Source organism: Anarhichas minor, unplaced genomic scaffold (genome assembly GCF_050575085.1).
Source record: "Anarhichas minor isolate MPS153535 unplaced genomic scaffold, ASM5057508v1 ptg000001l, whole genome shotgun sequence".
Classification (NCBI taxonomy): domain Eukaryota; kingdom Metazoa; phylum Chordata; class Actinopteri; order Perciformes; family Anarhichadidae; genus Anarhichas; species Anarhichas minor.
This window is the reverse complement of record NW_027466447.1, coordinates 2,313,312-2,337,812: the sequence shown is the minus strand read 5'-3', so window position 1 is coordinate 2,337,812 and position 24,501 is coordinate 2,313,312. Positions and strand designations below refer to the sequence as shown.

Genomic DNA, 24,501 nt, shown 5'->3' with positions numbered 1-24,501 from the left:
CAGTTGGGATTTCCTAATCCCAGGAAACATACGTTAATGAGAAAGTAATTTTGCTGAAGTTTCAGCTGGTTTTGGTTCTCTCTTACCCTTGTGTGCTTTCCGTAATTGTGAAGTGAAAGAGCAGATACACACAGATTTACTACATGGAACAACCAGACAGCAACCGATTCCTCCCTCAAAGGAGCTGTTCGGCCTTCCTGAAAGTGCTGACTTCCATATTCACGTGTTTAAAGCACCCGCCCCAACAATTCTGAAAGTTAGCCAAGCATGAAGCAAAGCCAAAGCTTTAATATCTTTGACATAGTGTGGTTATTTAAAAAAAATGCAGTGTGTGGGCTACTGTTGCAGACCATTTGCTGTTTTACAGCTTATACTTGATGATAAATAGGCAATAGTCCCAGCTTGTTCAAATCTGAAACATTTCAGGTTAACATTGTAAATCAATACCTTTTATGTAAACTGGTATTACATGACATCTTGGCAGTGCAATAAGAAACTAGCGTATGTGTGTGATGGGGAAAACCCACGGCATTATTATTTGTGAAGCCCAAACCCATCAGAGGAACACATGTGTGGATGAGGAAACCTTCGAGACATCGTTTGGCTGACTAGAAAGGCTGTAGCTGACGGTGCGTTGGTAGCCTACAGAGGGGAAGTAATTTGATTTCTCTCTCTGCCTGACATCCTCCCACGCAGCAGGTAGCAGGCTCTGTCTGGCATAATTACATCCAGACCTGAAGAGTGTTTTTGTTTTTCCAAAATCTGCCAAAGTCCTCTTCCTCGGGACAATTTCTAAGAAAGAGGCGAGTGTTGCAGAATATATTATGTTGCAAGAACATTATGCTCATTGCAAATGACCTGCATGTACCGAAGTTGCATTATGGTGGTATAAAATAGAGAATATTCTAAAGGGGGGGGGGGGGGGATCTAAATAATCTCTCCCTGTCTTCCATTGTTGCCTCACTGGCAGTGCACACCACCAAGTTTGGAGTCTAGCCATAACTGCAACTGATAAGAAAATGCATAATTTATGGGGACAAATGAGCCTCCCTCTTTCACATTTCTCCTCCTCCTCCTCCTCCACATAGAAGTGTAGAGTGAAATTACTCCTTTATATGTCCTTTCATTTTCTAACGTGTGAATATGAATTAGATCACTTTTTCCATAGCATTAACTTCAGTTTGAACTGTCTCTCTGTTCACAAAGGTCACATCTTGATTATGCTGTTATTGTGGAACATTTCGATTTTCCCTCTTATTTTCACAACTTCTTGTTCCGCTTTAATCGTAACACGATTCCTGTATTTCCGCATGACATGAATGCAACAAAAGATTAGCCTAATGGCAGCGACTTTTCATTAACATACAACTAAGCACAGCAGAGCGCGTCGACCTCTTAACCATTGTCAAAGATGCTGGGACAATCAACTGGACAAAATCTGTTAGCACTCCCATGTATCATGAAAATATTACGCAGATAAAAGTTGTTTCTTACAAGCCCAGGGTATTGCGGCTATTTGCGGGGCAGTCGACCAAAAACAACAGCAACACGTATTACTGACTAAATCTTGAGTTGTTTCAATGTATTGACATAATTTTCTGCTGTCACCTTTCCCTTTTTGTCGTGTGACGATATGCGCAAGCGCGAGCTTTTCTCTCAGCTGTCAGATACGGGTGTAGATGTGAAGTATCTTGTCCGTACATTATCTTTGTCAGGACCAACAGCTGGGTGGAACTCCGACAAAAAAAAGTTGCTAAAGCGTATAGCGATGGCAGTTTGACTGTGAGACAAGCTAGCTGTTATTTTAAGTGCTTATTACCCCCGCGGTGCCATGGATTTTAATGTAAAGCGGTTAGCCGCAGACGCCGGTACTTTCCTAAGCCGTGCGGTACAAGTAAGTTTGACCGTCTAGTTTGTGGAAGTTGTTGCTAACCAACGTTAGCTGCTCGTCTAATCAGTCAGGTAGCGTTAGCTCCCATGCTAAGCAGCTAGCTTAACTCTCCTGTGGCTGTTATTGTATTGCTAAGTAGCCTGCTGTCATCTGAGAGACAATGTTATATCCTTAAAAGTTGTCTGCAGTTACATGACTGTTGTTTAAGTAGTACCCGCGACATCCCAGTCTCTATTATAGCTAACACTACCGTATTCCAATACAACCATCAAAGCAGGCCGCAGAAACCATTAACGTTAGATAGAGCCATCAACATTTAGCGTTAGCTAAGCAGATACCGTTAACGTTTATTTCTTTGGTTACTCCGTCCAACTTTCTAACGCATGTTGGCACTTTCCTACAAACATGCCTCGCATGACGCCCACATGCGAAAGGTTATGTGGACACTGTAACCGGATATTTTCTTTTTTCCAGTTTACAGAAGAGAAACTTGGCCAGGCTGAAAAGACAGAGCTGGATGCTCATCTGGAGAACCTGTTGGTCAGAGCTGAGAACACCAAGCTATGGACAGAAAGGATTATGAAGCAGACGGAAGTCTTACTGCAGCCCAACCCAAGTAAGACCACTGTTGACTCTGGGGTGAACTTGACTGGACTGATAAACTAGTTTATATGTGTTGATAAATGATAGCATGCTACACTCAAGCGGAGCTCGTTGAACCAGAAGATGCCTGGATTTCCATGTTTGCAAGGGTCACATAAAAGCCATGCTTAATGTCTCTGAGGTGGTGTTTGACATACATCAGTAGGTAGGGTGTCTGTGAAGTCTGTAAGCTCAGCTGTGCATCCTCCTCCATTCACACCATGACGCTGTGGCACAACAAACACAGACAGACCAACTGGTGATTACAGTCCTGTGATATTTTTTTAACTGGATTTGTTCTTCTTTTTTTCCTAATGTACATCCAAACAACATGCCACAGAAATGCTGACTGATGTCAGCGTTCATCCATGTGATGTGCTAACATTTTCTTGTCATGGTTTGTCATTATGAGAGCCTCTCTTTTAGTTTACAAATGTAAAGCAGGCTGTTTGGACTCTCTGTCCTCAAGGCAGCCGCCTACATTTGGCGGTCTTATGACTTCTGTTAATTAAGTTTTCTTGTTTGCAATCTGCAGATGTCCGGCTAGAAGAGTTTGTGTACGAGAAACTGGAGAAAAAAGCCCCTACACGAATGAACAACCACGACCTGCTGGGTCAGTCCATGATTGAGTCGGGTGGTGAATTTGGTCCTGGCACTGCCTACGGTGAGCGATAACACTGAGCGACATACTGCGACTTGTATTCTGGTCAACTTTGGCTGTGGCTAATAGCAACTTCATTTTATTTTTTATATGATTCATGTTGTTGGTTGACAAACACAATCCTCCCCCACAATATTTCCTAATTTATAGAGCATAAAATGATTGAAAATAGGGCTGGGCGATATAGAGAAAATTAAATACCATGATATTTTTGACCAAATACCTCAATACTGATATATTGTAGGGTACGTAACATATTTACACAATGAGATTTTTTTGATGAATGATCTTCAGTAAAACTTACAATCTGGTAAATTCAGTAAAGCACATCACTTTGCATAAAATGGTTTAGATTATTCTGTCAAGTGTAGACTTTGAGTCTTTTTGACAGTTTGTGGAGAACTTTCTTCTGTTATGATGCTAAACATCACCTCAATCCCCTGCAACAGTCTTTGGTGGTCAGTGTCATTCCTCAGTCACGGCAGACGCAGGCCTCTGTGTCTTAAACGGACGAGTTCAGGCCTTGCCTTTTAGACTGCGGTGCCACATTATGCCGTCCAGTGCTATGTTGGGAGTGAATGTGTGTTTGTGTGCTGCTGACCGTTACAGGAAATGCTCTGATAAAATGTGGTGAGACGGAGAAGCAGATTGGCGGGGCCGAACGGGAGTTGATCCAAAGTGCCGCCATCAACTTCCTGACACCTTTCAGGAACTTCTTAGAGGGAGACTTCAAAACCATCCTGGTGAGTTGGACTGCTGGCTACGGGTCTTAAATCATTTTCGCTTTTCACTGAACTTTGAACTTTTATATGGAACTGACTCTCAGCACTAGTGGCTGTAGAGGAGGAGTGTCTTGATGACGGTCCCTTTCTAATTTGCAGCATTAATAATCAGAAATCATATTGAACTCCTGTATCCTCAGTTCAGTTAAGAAGTTAGACTAAAAGATAATTATCTATACATTATCAAAGGTTTCAAATTGTTTAGTGAAGTTGATTAAAAAACATTAGAAAGACTTGTACTTAGGAGGACTCAGCAATGTGGGGTTGAGGTCATTACATCATCATTAATATCAGCCCCACGAAGCTGCCGTTCAGTTTTAGTTAATGCAAACACACCACTTCCTGTAGCTCAGAGTCGAAGCTTTTCTGCAGCTGACCATCGTGAAGCTGCTATAGAAGAGGAGCGACAGCATCCAATAGCCTTTTAGTGAATGACGGTGGCATCCTTAAAGAAATGAACATTCAGATGCTTTTCCTTCTGTGTTTGACCCAGTGTAGCTGTTCGATGATGTTACTTGTCCCCATTAGACCTTTTAATCAAGACCTCCAAAAATCCTGCACATTAAACGTGCGGTTCTATTAGGAATCCCAACATTAATTCATTCTACCCTCTATCATAAAGTAAGGGACGACAGCAGATGCACGCCATGTCATCTGCAAAACGTGCACAGGCCTAAGATTTCTGTTTTGTGTCCAGAAAGAGAAGAAGCTACTGCAGGTGAAACGTTTGGATTTGGATGCAGCTAAAACCAGGCTAAAGAAAGCCAGGATGGCTGATGCTAGAGCTGCGGTAAGTGTGCGCGCACACACACACACACACACACACACATCGTCATCATCATCATCCATGCATCTGGATGCCTTTCGGTCATTTTAATACTGGTTAATGAACACTGTTAGTGAATTCTATATTCTCTAAAAGCATTAGGCAATTTCCTTTGAGAGGAAGAAAAGCTGTCTGTGCGTATATATCCTACAGCCCCTCTGTCTGAAGTCGCACAAGTCATGACTGCCACACCGAGTTACACAACATGAAGCTGATCATTGTGTCTCTTGTGACTTCAACACAGTCACATGAGAAGCTCTGGGAACTTCAAACTTCCCTTTTTCTGGACAGTTGTTTTCTTGCTATGGTCTCTCCTTTTTTCTTCTGACATCTGGGTTTCTCTTTTTCTTTGCTGCTCACAATTGTTCACGGGCACTAGTGTCCTTAAAAGAAAAAAAGAATGTTTTAAAACGCTATATTCATAAGAGGCAGGGGCAAACTGACGTAACTTGGAGATCACTAAAGAATTGTGAAACCTTACGTGTATTTGGGACCTCAAAGACAGCATTGTGCTTCAGAGATGCAACAAACAGCATGCGCTGCAAAATGCATCACTTTTCAAACAGCATAGAGTCAACAAAGTCTTTTTAGGCTCTCAAAGTTTTGGGTTTTTGCATTTTATTCAGTCTGAATCCTGTATTGAATTCACTCACTGTAATCTGATGTCTTTCCAACCTCTTGGTGAACCTATTTCAAATTCTAAATAAGCTGCAGCCTAATTTATTAATGTTCACAGCTTGTAGCATGAGATAAGATTGAACATTCAGAAATGTTTGTGCCAAAGATGCTGACATAGTAAAGTTAATATTATACAAATCAGCAGAAAAGATCTAATGATGTTGATTACATATATATATATTAGTGCTGGGCAACGATTACAATTTTTGATCACATGATTTTTTTGCGATTAATCGCATTGTTATGCACAAAGTTCAATAATGAATTAAAAAGTAGTGTATTGCGCACTTTTATTTTAAAAGTACTGCTATATGAACAAAAATGCAATAACATTTGGTTTGCAAACACTTTAAACAAATAAGGTGCTTTTTAACAGCAGTATTCCCTTTACACAGTAGCAGTTATAATACAGTTATAATGATTCTGATAATAGATATTCAGCCGGTGTTCACAACTTTATTTTCATGTGTGTAAGAGATGCAATTTGAAATATACACCTTGAAAACTGCAAACCATACACATATGCAACGCTGATTACCGTAATATGTGTGGTATTTGTTATAAATGTACGTTGGTACATAGAGGGTGATAAGAAGCTGTACTTGGACGGACTTAGGACTCAGGGGAATGTAGGTGAAGCATGGAACCTGTAGTCTGTACCGTGGCAGTCATCTGCATGTGGAAGTTATGCTAATAAAGAGTTGCAGTTTGTTCTCACATGCTTATATGTTCATTTAAAAACACGACAATATGTATTTTGATATTGTCACGTTTGATCCTGTAACGACACGATCGCGCGCGTATGTGTGTGAGACAGGAGGGACCAACGGTGACTGAGTGAAGGGGGGTTCCGGACCGGGCGTGTCACCCAGGGGGGGGGGGGGGGGGGCACAGCGCAGCAGCAGCAGCAGCAGGAAGTGACACCACACAAACACAGCTGTTCACCGCTCGCTGCCCGGTTCTTGTGTTAAAAATGTCCGCTTAATAATACATTTTAAAAAACCTGCGTTAACGCGCGATAAAATAATTGTCGGCGTTAATTAATGAATGCGTTAACGCGTTAACTTGCCCAGCACTACTGTTCACACATTCAAATGACATTAGCCTCCTGACTTTGACACACCATATTTTCCAAAAGCTTCACATACTGAAGGTTATTATGCAGGACTAAATGAAAGTTAGAAATGACATGATGTGATCAGCTGATGGTTTTACAAGAGCAAACATTGGTGTTACAGAGTGATGCTGAGCTTTGCTAATTGTCCCATAAAGCTTTAATATGATGTATTCACCGACTGCTGCATTCGTAGTGTTATATATCTTGATGCATTTCACGATATATAACACTACAAAGATGATGCATGACGTTTTCTAGTGAAAAATCAAGAGTCCTGCTGACCTGCAGCTTTTCATCTACATGTCTAGTTGCAAAAAGAAACCTTCATTTGATTCACACTGGCACTTGAAGGGTCTGACTTTGTTGCGAGACCGTCTTCCAGATAACAATGTCTGAAGATGATATCTCTAGCATTTCCCCTCGTGCGTCAAGAGTAGAACGCCAGTGAGAATAGAGACGAGGCAAATACCCAACTAAGCTGCTGATATTATAGAACTACAAGAATCACGAGACAATATGATGTAATGCCAGACTCCTGGATGGACATTACAGCGCTGGGCAACATCCCAGCAAAGCTATTTGGCTGCAGAGTAAATGAGTGGCTTTTGAAACTATCTAGATGAGACCCAGTGAGCCCAACTTCCATCCATTACTGTGATTCCTTTGGCGTATTCCGAGCCATGTTATCCCTGTGGCTTGTCAACATGCTCATTTTAAGCATCTAGCTTTTCCAAACAGAAGGGTTGTCTAGTGGCTTTAATCCATAGAAACAAAGGTGTGTTGTATCAACAGTGTCAGCTTATTCACACCATTAGTCTTGGTGTGGCGGGTGTTACACCCATCACACCAAGGTGGTTTGGCTGTGTGAATGCCGAGGGATGAGAAACATGTCTGTGCTACATTGTCACCGTCCTCTTAGCATCTACAGAGTGTGGTTTTTTTGTGAAAGTACGCCGCCGTCTCGCCCTCGCACAAACACACACCGAGTGTGAGGATGTGTTGTGTGTTGGCGGCGGCCGTGCAGCAGCTGTAGCTCTAACTACTGTGTCACTGTTTTCACAACGCAAAGCAGCAGATGTGAGCAGAGGAAGTGACAGAGGTGAGTGGAATGTTGGAGCTATCTTTGAATTGAACACACGCGCACACACACACACCAAACCCCCTGGTAGCAGTGTGAACAGCTGCTGCCCGTAGCTTTCTGTATCTCCTCCATGACACGTACCGTCGTATCTCATGGAGAACCTTGGATCCTTGTAGACGAGTCCCACAAGAACCAAACGCTGTCCATGTTCTCTCTGTAGAGGGTTCAGGATGTTCAGGACAGTACGGCCATTGTCCCCGTCAGTCTCAGCTCCAGACCGTATGTTTATTGGACTTTAGAGAGTCTCGACAAACCATTGTTCCACAAGACTGTCATGGAATCCTTTGGCTCAATACGAGGACAGAAACATCATGTTTAGTTGTCCTTTTCCCCGTCTGTCCTTGATGGGCCTCTGTCCTCTCTGGTCTTGACCTGCTGAAGCCATATCCTGTCATATGCACATATACAGACTCTGGCTTTATCTTCTCTTGTGGTTGACTGTTCATTTTGTTTAATGCATTTTTATGGACTAACAGGTGGTAAATGTTGATATTCAGCTTAAATGATTGTGATTATTTCCATATTAGATACCACGGGACATAAACTTCACTCAAATACAGATAATATAGCCTTTCAAAAAGAGAATATCAGCAAACCAATTTGTTAGTCTGATGCATGTTCATTCACTCTTACTTTTAAGCCATATGTCTGTTCTTCGCTCTGTAAAGCATTGTGGTTACAGCCATAAATGATAAGAACAGTGGACTTGATTTTTGCTCCCTTGGATCATCATCATCATTTCTCCAATCACCGGTGGAACGGTGATGTTGCTCTCTAAATGTCTACTTTTGGTTCTTGGTTCTCAGGCAGAGCAGGAGTTGAGGATGACCCAGAGTGAGTTTGACCGGCAGGCAGAGATCACCCGGCTGCTGCTAGAAGGCGTCAGCAGCACCCACGTACGTAGCCCAGCCCGGCACACCCACACCCTCCTCTCCTCTCTCAGGCGTCAGGCTTTAATCATCACTCAGTCATTAAACCAATAGCATTTAGGGATGTTGTTGTCGTGCTGCTGGTTTTTGCCATGAATACCGATTTTGGTGCGTGAAGTGGGTAGAGCTGCCATTTAAAAGATGACAAAATGTTTGTTCTAGAATGATGCATATCTAACTTTAAATACAAGAATAATTAAGCTAAGAAATCTATTGAACTCTCCTTTTTATACCATGTGAGTTAAAAAAAGTTTGATACAAACTAGTGAACGTTTCAGTATTCTTCTCTTCAGTATTCGTCTCTCCTTGTGCATTACCAGGCACATCACCTACGCTGCTTGAATGACTTTGTGGAGGCCCAGTCTACGTACTACGCACAGTGTTACCAGTACATGGTGGATCTCCAAAAGCAGCTGGGCAGGTGAAACACCACTGTGACCGTTTATCCATTCTTCATTCAACTAAGCTCACTGGCATCACACTACATTAGAGGGCATTTGTTCTGTAATGTCACATAGAAGACAGCTTTTGTTCTGAGATACAAGGATCATTACTCATCTCAGTGCTTTCCAAACAGGACCTGCAGTGCTCATTTCAAAATGAATAGTATTAATATAGTGTTAATGCAGGGAGCAGCAAGTTATTATTTTATTGTCTTACTTTTAGAAACTCTTTCTGTAAACAAAAGTATTGATGTTGAATGATCTTCTCATCCTTTTTGTGATTAAGTAGTTCAAGTAGAGTTACATTAACTTTTCTCTTTTCTGTTGAAAGTGACTAATACTTAATCAGGGATGAGGTCACCGAGAAGTCAGCTTTATCTAATTCATACAGGGGGAGAGAGAGCCTAAAGATGTGACTGGTAAATAATCTACTGCATCAGTGCAGAACATGTAATCACCCAGCTCTGCTGCAGGGTGGCACAGCAGTCTGCAGTTGCCAGTGTTCATCACCCCCTTCCTCCCGCCAGTTTCCCCTCCACATTCTCCAACAACAACCAATCGTCGGTGTCGGGCGGGGCCAGCAACTCGGTGCCCACCATCCCGGTGTCGGCCTCCCTGCCCAGTGTGTCCGCGGGCCGCAGCAGCTCCACGGCGTCGGGCGGATTCAATGAGCTGCGTAGCTCCAACGGCAGCCGCAAAGCCCGAGTGCTCTACGACTACGATGCTGCCAGCAGCAGCGAGCTTTCCCTGCTGGCTGATGAGGTGAGTCTGAGATAATCATTGCTCCATTCTCTCTCATCACCGCGGAGAGAAACTGTCAACAAGGAGTGAAACACACATTTTAAGAAGCTGTTTTTTTTTGCACGTTTCCATATTCATCAACTCTTACTTGTTTCCATTTTTTGTCTTTTATTGTAGATTATTTTCCAGTTTCATTTTAATATTAGAATCAACCTTTTTTTTTTTTTTTATATTAAACTAACAAAATTGGGAAGTCTGGGAGTCTGAAACCAAACTGCAGTGGAGCAGTTCCTGTACAGTAGCGGAACATCAGCCACTCCCTTTTCCTGGAAAAGCACCGAACGGTCCATGACGAGCCAGCGGTTGACTAACAATGAACCAGCATTACCTCATTCACCCTAATACTCACATTCAGGCACATTTTCCAGTCTGCCCTTGCCGAACTGACTTTTGATAATAACAGGGATTGGTAACCAAGCAGTTCATACATTTGGTGTCTTTGACGAATGGAAAATTGTAAGTAAAGTGGATGAGTGCAACGAATTGTACTGACGTGAGAGCTTCTGCTATGTCAGTAATGTGCCTTGACAAATGGTCCAGTGTAATGTTTGTAATAGAAATGGAGAATGTACCCCCTCCCCTGTCTTTGCAGGTGATCGTCGTCAGCAGCGTCCCTGGCATGGATTCAGACTGGCTGATGGGCGAGCGTGGCAACCAGATGGGCAAAGTGCCGATCACTTACCTGGAGTTGCTTAACTGAGACCCCCCCACCCCACCCCACCACCGGCCCTCTGTAACCAGCTGTGATCTCATATTTATATTGTGTTCCAGGGACGGGCTTCACTTTCCTTTCCATTTGGCCATTTTAGAATGAGTTATATTTCTATGAAAAGGAGTCTCAGTTTTAGCAGACACGCTGGAGTGAATACATTTGAGAGAAGGGAAAGGAACCGGACCCCCAGTCCCTGATGTGTTTGTATGCTATTTCTATAACATGCTTCCATGCCTTTGTGCTTGACGCCATGCAATCTGCAAATATGTGCCAGAACATCTCCCAAACTGTACCTTTAAAAAGAAAGAATTAAAAAAAAAAAAAAAGTTTTGTTTACGATATATATATATATATATATATATATAGCTCAGATGGTGACATAAATGCTTTTAATGTGAGGGTTGTATTTCTCTTCCCTCACTGCAAGTTTTCTCAAGTAGCGATACAGCAGACACTTTTTTTTTTTTTTTTAAATACAAAAATGCACTTCAGTTTGAACTGGAGAGTGATGCTGATTATTAAGCCTTATTCTATAATTGATAATCTTACGGTGCAGTAGCTGTTATGGTTATCCAAAGAATGAATTATTATTATTTTTTAAACATTATCGTAAGTATTGTTCCTCAGCTTTATTCACATGGAGCTATGCTGGACAGCGAGTTTAAACACATTGTTCCAGTACATTTGATTGAAGAGCGAGGCGGAATAAGAGACGGTGTTACCTGCTGATAACCGCGCGGTTACCAAACTCACATGCCAGACATCGTTAAGTGCCTATCGCAGTGAATCGGCCTCTCTGAAACCATTTGCCTTGTTTGCAGCTACACCAGCCGTATTGAGACGGTCTATTCAGTCTCCTCTGCATGTATTGAACCCCAATACTTCTATTTAAGTTATTGACAATTGGAAACCAGCATTTCCACGTTTCTGTTGGAAGTTCATTTATCTGAAGACAGCTGTTGTCTTTGATTAAATTATTGACTTGTGTATTGTACATAAATACACAGTAAGTGACATGTTCATTGTCGACATGAAGAAAAAGCCTTAAAGTAAAAACATTTACACTTTCTTTTTTACCTTACTAACATCAGTTTCCCTTAAACCTGCATTTCAACTTCACATTGAAAAAGAAAAAAAAAAAAGCCTTGTTGCATTCTGGGAGATGAAAGTATATTATTCCATGGCTGCTTTTTGTTTTTGTGTAACTGATAAGATTGCATACAATTGTAAAATAAATATAAAATATGACGAGTTAAAATAAGAAAATAACACTGGTCTGTTTTGAGTTTTCGTTTTATTTATGTCCATGCACACTTTCAGTAGTGAGGGAACAAAATGTGGCATTTACTGTCGTCTTGATTGTTGATTCCTAGTGGAACCACTAGAGGGCAGAGCAAGCAACTGGTTGTGCTGTTAAATACAACTGAAGAAATGTAATTTGGCAGAATCATGTGAGATTGAGACACGTTACTGAGCTAGAGAAAGTAAATGTCATGTAATGCATGAACACCTTTGAAAGCTGCCATTTTAGACCCAGTGATATAGTGCTAAATGTCATTAAAGGACTAAACATGAACATACTAATACTGTAGGACAAAAACCAAGAGGAAACTGGAATTAACCATTTTCAAGGAAAATAATTATATTTAGTACTCTTACAGGTCAATTTCCAAAACCATTTTCTCATTAGTTCTCAGTAAAGCACTTTCATGTCAAACCTTCAATAATCTACTCTAGATCTTAAAGAAAATGTTGAGTCTAAAAGGTAAAGTTTTTAATTTTAACACCGACAAAGGGTTTCTACAGTAGTGGTGGGAGACGTGAAAGAAGATAAACAGATGCACTCTGACTGAAGTCATGCCCACCATGATCAAAAGGCTGTTTATTATGATATGGATGACACTTCTGAATGGACGCTTATTCTTCTGATGATTTGTCTTGCTTCATCCAAAAGCAGCTCTATTTTAAAGTGATTCACAAAATATTTTCTCAATGTTGACTCATTCAAAGAGAATTTGGTGAGCAGAAGAGTAGATTCCCTCTACCCAGTTGTTGTCTTGGGCTCTCTCCTGGCCCGATCCCCAGTGACTTCCACAACTCCCAGTGGATCTTCATGCTGCAGTGCCAGCAGCTGTGGACCAGAAAACATCTCAAAAATCTGACCCAGTTTGACAGAATCTCTTAATTTGCAGATTTAAAAGATTTCCAAGGAACCCTGTTCTGGGTAGGCTCTATACAGTGACCTTAATAAAATGAGCCTGTAAAACATACAGTGAAATCTTGTTTTTTTCACACTCAAATGCTTTCATTAGTCACTTTTAGCAGTCTTGATGCAGTTACACGGTTAACAACTGATATGAAAGGCTTCCTGGCTAAACGATAAGTCCAGTGCAAAGCGCCCATCGTCGCCTGTCATAAGAGCAGGAAGGGTTAAGAGGAAGTCAAGTTTTGCAAACTGCCTGTTGACTAAGAAGCTGCCTGTACGTCAGCTTACATTGGATAATAATTTGCTTTTTTGACATGCGGCCATCAGCGTCACATTAACCACTAACCTTTGACCTACAGTAGCTTGTGTTACCATTTTCCAAAAGAGTACGATATTGAAAGGTAAAGCCTGAAAGCACAATGGAGAAAAATATCCTTAAGTGTTTGTACACCAAACAAAAATATAGAGTAAAGACCAAGAAATCATGTATTTGAGGCTAACATTGGACCTCATAAAACCTCAGCTGTGGACATTTCAGTTGCACAGTATTCTGAAACCTGACTTTTCTTTATCTGTCTAAAGATAACCCCACTTGCTTAGATAAAGTAAGCCTTAAACCAGTTCACAGATCAGATGAGTGATCCTGAGAAAGAAACACTTCCTCTTTCATCAGTCCTAATTTTCTTTCGTATGTTGCACAGAAAATACTTGACATCTGCCATTTTAGGCGTCCTAAAATAGGCGTTCACTTGATTTTAAGGGGAAAAAAGCAAAATGACAGTTTTTTGTGATTCATCTTGAACAAGGCTTTCATACTCACATATTAACAACTTCAAATCAGGCAGTTCTACATTCCTTTTGACAGCTACGAGTCTGTTCGAGGGCCAAAAGAGTTTGGGTGCAAAATCAAGCAGTGGTTTTTTTTTTGGCAAAAAAAAAAACTGGGTAAAAAAGTGAAGCGAGAAGATAAACTGCTGCTTATCTGATGTGTTTGCTGAGGATGCTGGTTCACACTGTAACAAGTAGCCACCATATTATCACTGTCAAAGACAAATTGTCTCTACTGAACAGACTGTGTGGTTGTTTTTTTTAGCCATGCCATGCCAGTGACTAGGCTCTATGGATGGCAATGCTAGTTTTTTGAGACAGTTGGTGATTTACGCCCAAATACTTGCAATACTAATGATGTTCTGATATTCCAATCAGGCTCAGCTGCAATTTGTGCATATATATATATACTGTATACATAAATAAAAGAGGGCACGGAATGCATGTGGTGGGGCACCAGCGTGCAGAAAGCTTCTTTGCTCTTCTTTCAATAAAGAAACACACTCCAGTTCTGCTATAACTGATGCTATTGCAGCTACGCTAACCTCTTAAGGAACCACCATTATTGTTTAGAACGAACAGTCGCCCAGTAGCTCCTCACAGGATGCTGATTGGTCCGGTCACTGGCTGGCTGGACACTAAAGCATTACTTGAAGCCTGACAAGATTAATTTTCTTTCGTGTTATCTTGCAATACATTTGATCTACTAAAGGGGCATCAAATCAAATAAGGCACTTTTGCTGTGGGGGGGGGGGGCAGTATAGATCTAGCTCAGATGTACCACAGTACTCGCACGCTGTCAGAATGCTACACGAAAGAATCACATTTGACCACTTAAGCTCAAATTTCACTTCTCCATTTACTTTTGCATTGTTCTGTGAGAAACTGTGACCACTGAGCTGCATTGCTTAGAGTATTGTGGTGTATATTTGGTTGTTCACTTTAAGTGCGGACCCCTAACCCACAGCTGGTTGTTTTGCAATAACAAATCCGCTCTATTTATGTGTGCTTTGCAAATTTGCTGTGCTATGTCCACACTACAAAGTTGACTGGGTGGTGATATAATTCATATTTATGTTTATGTTTTCTCCCCAGCCACCACTGAATATGGCTTGTGCAATCACATGTATTGCATTTATACACATAACATACCATAAGTTAGATACAAAGTTATCAAAGTTTGGCTGCCGTGTTGTGTGAATGTCCTCTAACCTATTTTATATAGTTGTCTTCTAACTTCTGACCTGATATAGCTGAGTAATCAAATGAAATTCCCCTTGGTCAACAATCTGTGACCAGTGGAAAAGGGCCTTCCGCAAATGATGAATTCTTGACGTCAAGTCTTTCCCAATAGGATCAGACTCTTGAGCCGCTTTGTCAGAACCTGCTGTTAATTTCCTGATAGAAACTGAAAACCTCAATTTGTACCTTACCAGCAAGATATTTGCTACTTTTGCTTCAAGTAGACTAACACTGGTTTCAAGTTGAAATAAATTAAGAAGTGCAAGATGAGTCATTGTTTTACTACTTATTCTTCACTTCATTTTGGTTAAAGATGTTCAAACAGAAACCTTCAACTCACAAGTCTGTTCCTCCACCTGTAGTCAGCTGCTGCCCTGAGTTGAACCCATGTGCATGCTCAGAACGTATCCTCCCTGCTCTGCAGATGAACACCAAAAAAAAACAAGTTTTGACTCTGATGACTTTGTCATAAAAGATATGTAAAAATTATGAAGTTTCTTGGCTTTGGCACAGCTTTACTCCGGTTTCTCTTTTTTATGTTCCAACCACCATGACCCTGAGCATCACCACAGCGGTATTCTGGTTACTTTCTGGTTAGGCCTTCTGCACCGTGCACAGCGACACACTGATCTACCAGCCTCCGACTCCTGAGAAACAACACACATACTGTGCAACTGTAACTGTAAAACAAAAAAGGGATTGTAAGGTTTATTATGATAGCTGTTCTGACACACTAAAAGTTCATGCCTATGTTGCATCTGTGTCCCCATGATGGGAAGGAAACCTCATACCCCTCCTCTTTGAGATTCTGAACTGGGCAGTTCCTGCACATCTTAGCAAAACAGGAAATTTCATGTTTCCTCTGCTGCTTATCGCAACAACTTGCATCACACTACTTCTGCATATGTTCACACACACACACACACACAAGAACGCAGCCACATTGTTATATCGGGCAAGGGGTCTGGTTATTTTAATCGCACGTCAACAGCACATCATTACCAAAAAGTTAATGCCCCCTTACTTGAATAGATATCATAGAATTGTTCCTTCATTGTTGTAGACAGTTTTACAATTAATTGAATTTATTGCCAACATACATTCAGTTACATTTGTCAATACTACACTGTACAAAACACATTTGTTTAAGGTTTATAAAGTATCAGTAAGATGTAGGCTTCAAACAATTCTTTTTGATTGACTTTTGTAGCATTTTAGGCTTGAAGGTGAGCAGAACAATGATCAAAATGCCCACAAAAAAAAGACAGATGGGTACAAAAAGCAGAAGATACCAGATTATAGATTCCCCATCTTTCTCCAAACAAAAAAATGTCTGGTAGCGCTCCACTCTGTGTGTCATTTGGATGACATCTTCACATTCAATGTCTGATCGTCCGACCATATTGATTGTCTTTGTTGTTTCAAATGTCCTGAACCATTCAGTTTGGCAGCAGTTGAACGGATTTCCTGTGAGAAAAACAGTGTGCAGTTTGGGGGCTAATGCGTTTGCCTGACTAGAGGGAATAGTGGACAGTCTGTTGTCCCTCAAATCCAGCACTTTCAGGTCAAGATTTAGAAGTGAAGGGGGAAGATAGCCAAGAGAGTTCCTTGAAATGTTCAGAGACTCAAGACTGTGTAAATGGGAGAAGTCTAAATCTTGTATTTGAGTGTTTCCTAAACCTAGATGCTGCAATGTTCTGCTGAGACTTTGTATTGATTCTTGGACAATGAGTCCAGGGTTGTCGGACAGTTCCAAGTGCGTTAGAGACAACCCAGTGAACGCAGACGATGGAATTATTGTAAGGTTGCATCCCTTAAGGTAAAGCTGCATTAGGGATGCAATGTCTTTCCAATCTGCGCAAGCTGAGCTAGTGTCTGTACTGGTCTCAGCTTCCTCGGCACGGCAAATGTCAACGTTGTTGTAACTGAGATCCACTGACCTGAGGCTTGGCAATGAGGAAAATAAACCCGAGGGTAACCGCTCAAGATTGTTCAAACTAAGGTTAAGGTACGTCAGATTGCCAAGAGCGGTCAGCGTACTTCTATCTGCAACGATCTGGTTCAGCCTGTTGTTGCTAAGGTCCAACTCGTACAAGCTGCCAGAGAACTGTTCCGACGCTAGATTTAAGGTTTCCAGACAGTTCGTGTGCATTTGAAGTCTAGACAGGGCAGGCATTTTCTGGATGAATCCTTCAGGAAAATACCTCACCTGGTTTCCTCTTAGGTCCAAAATCTCTAGAGAGGAGATGTCCCCGTAAAGGCTCTCGTTCCACAGCTGAGCCGTCACGTTGCCCATGTACTTCTTCATGTTGTAGAACTCAACAGTTGAGGTGGAGTTCAGGAATGTGCTGTTGTCTGCCAAGTGTTCGTAAAAGCTAACGCTGTTGTGGGATAGGTAAAGATTCCTCAGGTGGCTGTGGTTGGGCAAGAAAGGAAAGAAGAGCATTTTGTTGTTTGATAGATCAAGTGTCTCTAGCTGAAAAGTGTCGTTAAGGTCTGGTCTGGTGACGAACCACTCAATGAAGTTGTGGCTGGCGTTGAGGACCACCATCTGGGTCATATGAAAGTCTGTCAGGCAAAGCAGATAGTTGAAGGCCAAGTTGAGCCGCTGGAGCTTTGGATTGCCGTCGAAAGCGCCATCAATCTCGTACATGATGTTTCTCTGTAGGTCGAGTTCTTTGAGTTGGTGAAGATTTCTGAATGACGTCTCATCGAGTCTTTGCAATAAGTTTCCAGAAAGATTGAGGTACTCCAGGGATGTCAGATTTTGGAGAAGAGTGGCCACCATTTCGTCCTCGAGCACATTCTCGGAGAGATCCAGAGCTCTAAGCCTGGGTAGAGTCTTTAATGCGTGGCTAGTTTCTTGGCAGCCAATATGAAGATTGTTGTTTGCTAAATTGAGGCTTACTAACAATTTTGAGTGTTGAAAAGTGTTTGATTCTAATTTTTCCAAACTATTACAAGCTAAACTCAGGGTGTTTAGTGAGGGGTAACGGAGGAGAGAGTTGTCCTGTAGTGTTTGAATGTGATTGTAGTTGAGCTGAAGCTCCTCTAAGTTGTCGGGCAGTCCAGCAGGCACAGAGGAGAGCTTGCCATTGTTGCAGAGAGCCGTTCTTTGTATCTGCAGAGAGAAGGAGAGCAGATAGCTTTAAGTTTGTGGGTTTGTTTATTGTATGTCTCCTTGTGGGAAAGAAATGTTTACATTTTTTTTAGAAATACTGCAAGGTTCCTGAGCAAAAATCATCAGGCTGAATTTACTCTTTTGTGGGTTTACATCAACAAGCTTCCTTTTTTGGAGGGATTGTTTAACCTCTCATATCTCTTTATCTAACGTCAGAATTTTAATATGGGCTTTCTTTTTTTTGTTTTTAGCAACAACATGGACCTCGGTCTGTCGGTCGGTTGACTCACCACTTTTGTACAGAGTGAAATTAATCAAAAGCTGTTGAATGGATTGAGATTAAATTTGCTACACACACTCGAGGTCACTAAAGAATGAATTCAAATGACTTTGGTGCCCAATACTTTACTTGACTTTTGACTTTTGACTAAATACCTGCAAAACTAATGGCATTCAGCATCAGTTGTGCTTTGTTTTTAGTGCTAATTAGCACTAGGCTAAACTAAGATGGTGAACTTGATAAATATTACTTGCATCAACGTTACCATTGTTACTGTGAACATTTTAGCATGCCGATGTTAGCGTTAAGCTCAAAGCACAATTGAACATTTTCGTTGGTCACTTGACAGTTTTTTATTTTTTTATTTTTTAGAATTAGTTTTGCATAAGAACTGCTCTTTAACTCACAGCGTTGATAAAAAAACAAATTATAAACAAAAAATATATATATATTTTAAACACGCCCTTTAGGCACTCTTACTCACACAGTAGTTGTAGATATTTTCTTTATACTATTAATATAACTGACAATTCATCAAAAACGTTTCAGTTTTAATAAACCAGCTAATATATTTTCTCTTCTGGATGCCACTTTTCAGCTGCACTTTGATCACATCAGAAAAAGTCTTTAGTAGTGTTTCTCAACTGACTAATTACTTCTTAATATATCAGTAATAAATCATTATTAAGAGACATGTGGGGGTTGTCAGGTTGTGAAAACTTTTTAGCTAGCTACTTAATTTATTAAGAAGACAATTAAAAATGTATTCACTTTGACAAATGCAGACTTCATGTCTGTTTAGAAAGTGAAAAAGTAATCAATAATGTGTACTTCCACTACAATAGTGCATTAAATCCAATGTTGTAAATATGACATTGTTAAATGATCGCTAACAGTATGGCTTGTTAGAAAGTTGGTTTTAGTGTGAAAATAACAAATAATTTAATACAGTGGACTAACAGCTTTGATGGATTATTTATGGATTAAATTACTCAATTTGCCTTCCTGATGAGACAAAGTGGGAAATGTCGGAGCACTCAAAATATCCTCACAAAATGTCATGTCCTGCAGGATGTTCATGTGACCATTTTTATTCTCAGTTATCATGTTTTCACAACAACTGAATGCAGCATCAGAGGACAGTGTTGCAATGCAAAATGCTTATCTTTTCTCAACAAAATACATCTGAGGTTACCTACCAGTGGGACATTTGTCTTACTCCACCAATGTTCCTGAGACCTCAGTTCGTTTTGAGTTGTGCTTTTTTTTTTTATTTAAGATAAGAAAAGATAGAACTGTATTAATCCCAAAGGAATCTCTTAATTTAACCTTTATTAATACAGGTAATCTCATTGAGCCACAGGGTGTCATCCTCAAGAGAGGAGCTTTTTATTATGTGGAGCTGAGTTAAAATGAGACGTCTTACCAGCTGGCACTGGCTGTGTTGTGGATGACTTGAGACCGGCGTCAGGATTCTCCACATGGGTAACAAGCAGAGCAGGATGGGAGTGAGCCCGTGGACTGGCATTTTAACATCCTCACTGTTGACAAGGTGATAGAAGGAGAGAGGGAGGATGCTTATTGATCAACACAGACATGTGCTGACTATAGGTGATTCAACTTAATCAGTCCGTGAGTATATGCAGTAGCCTTGATTTGCATGTGATGATGAGCATGGTATGACATTTTGGAACGAGCACCATGACACCACGTCTACAGGCATGCAAAATTGGGTAAATCAATCCCTCCGCTGTAAATGGATTATCAAACTAGGAGAGCGAGACGGCAGCTTGACATTAATGTGTTGGAGGTCAATGCAGTGGACTGGCAGATATATAATTAACTACTCGTGCCAAAAACATTCATATTGTGAGTGATGATTTTCAGTTAAAATTTGTATTGAGTCACAACTTAAACATTTCTGTAGCGGTGAGCAAATGATTTCACCTGTTGTATCCTAACCGTATATGTTAGACTTGACAAACGTGTGAACGGGGCTTTCACATTACACGTGTCTGCAACATGAAATCTGTGTTTCATTTCTGTTGTGTCTGGTTGACCAAACACGATGAAAGAAGTTGGAGTTGATTAATATGATGTTAATGTGTGAATTTCTTTTCTGTAATATTGTATTTTCTACTGAATATAGCAGCAGGGCATTTTGGTCAAATTTCCCTAATTTCAATTCAAACCACTGCGTGACGCATGCTGGATATGGAGGCCTTATGTTCCTTTTTTGGCTTGTACGCATACACTTTGTATTTTAGTGGATTTATGAAGTATACGATGTTGTCTAGTTTTTACTTTTATATCAAAATTTTTATAATTTTATATATAACATTTTATCACTGTTCTTATCACTTTTCTGTTCTTTTTTTTAACTGTTCAAATGAATAGCTTATCTGACGGTAGTTGACTACATTGTTGTGTACAAACAGTTTTGCAGAATACTAATCTCTCTTTTCTGAGTGTTACTGGCCAGTTTGTGACTGATCCACCCAGTGTTTGATACTGACATAATATCACATAAGGATAGCTCAAAAAGACAGCATACGCTTTTCATTCATTAGAATAATGGTAAAATGTGTGATATTTTAATTAAACATGCATAGAGTGAAACTGAAAATCAGCATTATTAAAGTGAGATTTGTTTTTTCAAAATGTTAAGTTCTAATTGTGGGCAATCCATAACTCAGCGACATTACTCAAATTCAATACCAAGCAATTTGGTAACATTACTATTGACTCATTATGCAACACTAATAAACATTGAAAACTACATTTTTATGTTGACATGTGTTGTAACAAGACTTAAGCACATGCTATACAGTACTAGCAGGTTTCAAGTATGCACAAAATAAGTAGATCAATATGATATCTTGTGCAAAAGACCAAAACTCAACATTCTTATTTAAGACAAAGCATGTTTTTTTGCTTCTTTTAGCACACTGCATACTGCAGTACTAAACTAATGCACAGTGCATTTACTTACGCTGGTGGTTAGATGTGGATTTCCCAAGCCACTGACGGTTGATCCCCTGACCATATCGCTGGTTGACTTGCTGTTGCAGAGAGTGTTCTCGTGTGTGAGGTTCAGCTGCCTTCCTTCTTCTGACTGAAGCACTGATGACTCTTTTTACTAGTCGCGGAAGCAGGCAAGCAACGGAAACCAGAGTCACATGGACAAGCTGCAATCAGAAAGAGGTTCTCAAGCCCGGGGGCCACAGGAAGGCGAGTGCAGGCTCAACAGCTCTCAACCAGCACAGCACAATTTTTTTTTCACACACCCTGTCACACAAACACCATGAAAGTGATCATGGTGTGCAGGCAACTACGATTGGTAGCGCAACTGCAACCACAAAAACCTAACAAGAACACACCCTTCACACCCTCGGCTTGTTCTGATCAGCCAACCTATGAGAGAGGAAACCACTCGACACACACGCCCTTCCTGCCCGATATTCGGCCTGTCACTGCAACAGCCATTACAAAACACACAGATGTAGTTTCAAAAAGTTTCAAGTGTGAAGTATTGAAGGGTCACAATGGTTCTGGGCCAAGGTAACATTGATCCATGGCCCGCTTTTCAGCACAACCAAATTCACTGCAGCATATTCTAAGTGAATAATGTACTCTAATGTTCTACTTTCAATACTAATATGTTTCCAACATGGCTACTTTAAGTAACCAAGTTCCTTAAACACTGACTGTCTGTCTACCTGTTGGTCTGCTTTCATGCATGTGTTTCTATCACTCTTTCTTTGGTACTCTTAACTTTGTTAAATCTGCTTGTTAACTTCTTTCTCCTCACAAGTTACCCATGGGTGAGAGAATAGGGAATAGGAATCAGGAAGTGATGGTGGCATCCTTGTAGAGTTGATTTGTTGGTGATTTCTTCCTGTTTTCATACAGGACATCTCCAGCTCTCACTTCTGGCTCTGTTGTAAGTTTGGGTGGCGACAGGATTTTCTGATCCGGGACTCCATGTTGAGGTGGATTGTCTCGGTTGTGTGACGATCCTCACACTATATGGGTAAAACGTCTGAGACAAAGCCTATCAACTGGTTATAAAAATGTAAAAAATGTTACAATTAATGTATCTAATCCTATTCTGAAACGTTTAATTAAAAGAGTGTAAACATAAGGTTCACTGTGGGCCCACTGGAGCACCGAGGCCACAGAGGGAGACTGACTTCATTCTCTGCTCAGGTAGACATTACTCCTCTATATCTTGACAGAGCAAATAGTTGATTGATGCTATGTTAATGCTCTACATTTTGAATTTAGCACCTTTAAAGGTTCACTGTGATTTATTTAAATTTTTTGTTTTTAAGAGTGGGCCCTCGTTTGGATCTTGTGCACACACAAGAATGCACGTTATGAGAGAAAGTTTCAATTCTGATGCACTCTCTTTTGCTACTTCTGTGACCTTGGTGTTATCTTCACCCTATAACTTCAATTCCTCCCTGCACTCAGCAGAGACGGCTAAGACACAGACGCTCTTGTCTTAATAAACTTCATACTTTGATGAGACCTCTATTTGTCCATTTTAATACCACACAATTAATCTTTTTTTTCAACCATGTGGCGTCACAAATACGATAAGTATTCTGGGTGGGTAAACCTTTATGAATGACCGAAGTGTTTGTCCGGTTGAAGTGGAAGAGCTCTTTTATTTATGATTAAAGATTTGATAATTATAAGCCTGGGAATTATTATTTGGGGTCATTTTCTATAACTAGCCAAGAGAGGTTTAGACGGTTAGAAACTGATACAGGGGTGTTCTACCTTCATGTCAAATGAGTGAGCCCAAAGATTGGAAACATTAAAGGTGCAGTGTGTAGGATTTGGCAGCATCTAGCGGTGAGATTGCAGATTGCAATCGACTGAAACTTCTTCCGTGTGCAAAGCGTGTAGGAGAACTATGGTGGCCAACGTAAAAACGTGAAAACGTGAAAAGGCGAATGGCCCTTCTAGAGCCAGTGTGTCCGTTTTGGGCAGCAGAAACATGGCTGATGGGTCGGGTTACATCGGGTGTAACTTCACCTGTGTTAAATAGCTCTATAAACCAGCATGACCTCTTCCAGCTGTAGATCAGCATGCATCACTTGTTTTATTCTTATATTCTAAGCAGACAGATGGAAAGTAGCTCTCAAACTGGACTTGTGGTGAAAATATGTGCAGCAGAAGTATGAGCACAAGCACTACTATTTGTCTGTTCGAGGACATATTAATACATGATACAAAGAGCTGAGGAGGTGATGTGGCAGTTGGGGTGTAAAGTCTCATAGGTGAGTGAGGATGTGGGCAACTAAAATCCTGTAGTAAAAAAACACCACAGCACTGAGGAATCACGTTACCAAATATGAGGATAAATACTCATATGATTCCTATGTCTCAGGTTTCATTTTTTTTGTTGATCAACCATCAGTAAACGGTAGATTCTACAAGAGATATGAATGTAACTCTCTTCATCCTAATCTTTCTAGCGTACATCGTTTGTTCTGTAATATCTTAAGATGTTGTTTAACCATAAAACTTAATCCACTGCTGCAGGTTAATGAAAACTAAATGCAATGAAAAGTTTGATTCATAATGAAACGTTAGGTGGGGCACATCTATTCTCTTGAGATTTCATGGTGCACATGACCAGGATGTTCTATGCTGTAAGGCATGACATGCATGAGGGGATTACTGCCGCCTTGTGGAGACAGGATATATTGCACATTTGAAACTGGTATTGCAGATGTAAACCCATGGGATAATATACAGAACAACAGAAGATGATTTTTAGAGACAGCCAGCTATGGTTTCTGTAATAAGCTGTTGTGCTGGTAGACAGATAATGCAGTTAGAAACACAGTCAGGATGAAAAGCAGACCAACAGGTAGAGTGACTGACTGACTGACAGACAGGCAGTAATAAACGATCAAGGGTGGAGAGACCGACAGTCTGGCAAACAGACGTTCAGGGTCAGAACAGGACAGACTAGAGATACTGCTCTGTTTTAGGTGATACGCAGACTCTGGGGAATTCAAAGAGAAAGGGCCAAATAGGCAGACATACCTCTTAGCATTGGCAGCACATTCAATCATTAATTTTACTGAAGTTATCCTCTGAGATCCGCAGAACCGAAGCAGAACAGTGTGTCCAGTGCTGTGATGTATTTTTCTTCTATTTCCTGTTGATGAAGGTTGAGTT

General features: G+C 40.7%; 2 protein-coding genes and 1 long non-coding RNA gene across 3 annotated transcripts; 1 reads left to right on the top strand and 2 right to left on the bottom strand.

The window, feature by feature from the left end:
* The first annotated feature begins 939 nt into the window (after positions 1-939).
* sh3glb1a (SH3-domain GRB2-like endophilin B1a) lies at positions 940-11,892 on the top strand. Its single transcript, XM_076088385.1, has 9 exons — positions 940-1,894; positions 2,366-2,507; positions 3,069-3,197; positions 3,804-3,937; positions 4,674-4,766; positions 8,545-8,634; positions 8,988-9,088; positions 9,638-9,872; positions 10,504-11,892. Exons 1-9 carry the CDS (start codon positions 1,832-1,834, stop codon positions 10,609-10,611), a joined length of 1,095 nt encoding a protein of 364 aa, XP_075944500.1. The 5' UTR covers positions 940-1,831; the 3' UTR covers positions 10,612-11,892.
* Positions 11,893-12,473: 581 nt separating this feature from the next.
* On the bottom strand, positions 12,474-15,233 carry LOC142947100 (uncharacterized). Its single transcript, XR_012953247.1, has 3 exons — positions 13,650-15,233; positions 13,176-13,237; positions 12,474-12,754 (listed from the first exon to the last, which is right to left on the bottom strand). It is a non-coding gene; the product is annotated as an uncharacterized LOC142947100 (long non-coding RNA).
* A 609-nt stretch (positions 15,234-15,842) lies between these two features.
* nrros (negative regulator of reactive oxygen species) lies at positions 15,843-21,591 on the bottom strand. The gene is made up of 3 exons (XM_076088256.1): positions 21,293-21,591; positions 19,727-19,841; positions 15,843-18,020 (listed from the first exon to the last, which is right to left on the bottom strand). The coding sequence occupies exons 2-3, from the start codon at positions 19,826-19,828 to the stop codon at positions 16,062-16,064; spliced, it is 2,061 nt and encodes a 686-aa protein (XP_075944371.1). The 5' UTR covers positions 19,829-19,841; positions 21,293-21,591; the 3' UTR covers positions 15,843-16,061.
* Positions 21,592-24,501: the final 2,910 nt, after the last annotated feature.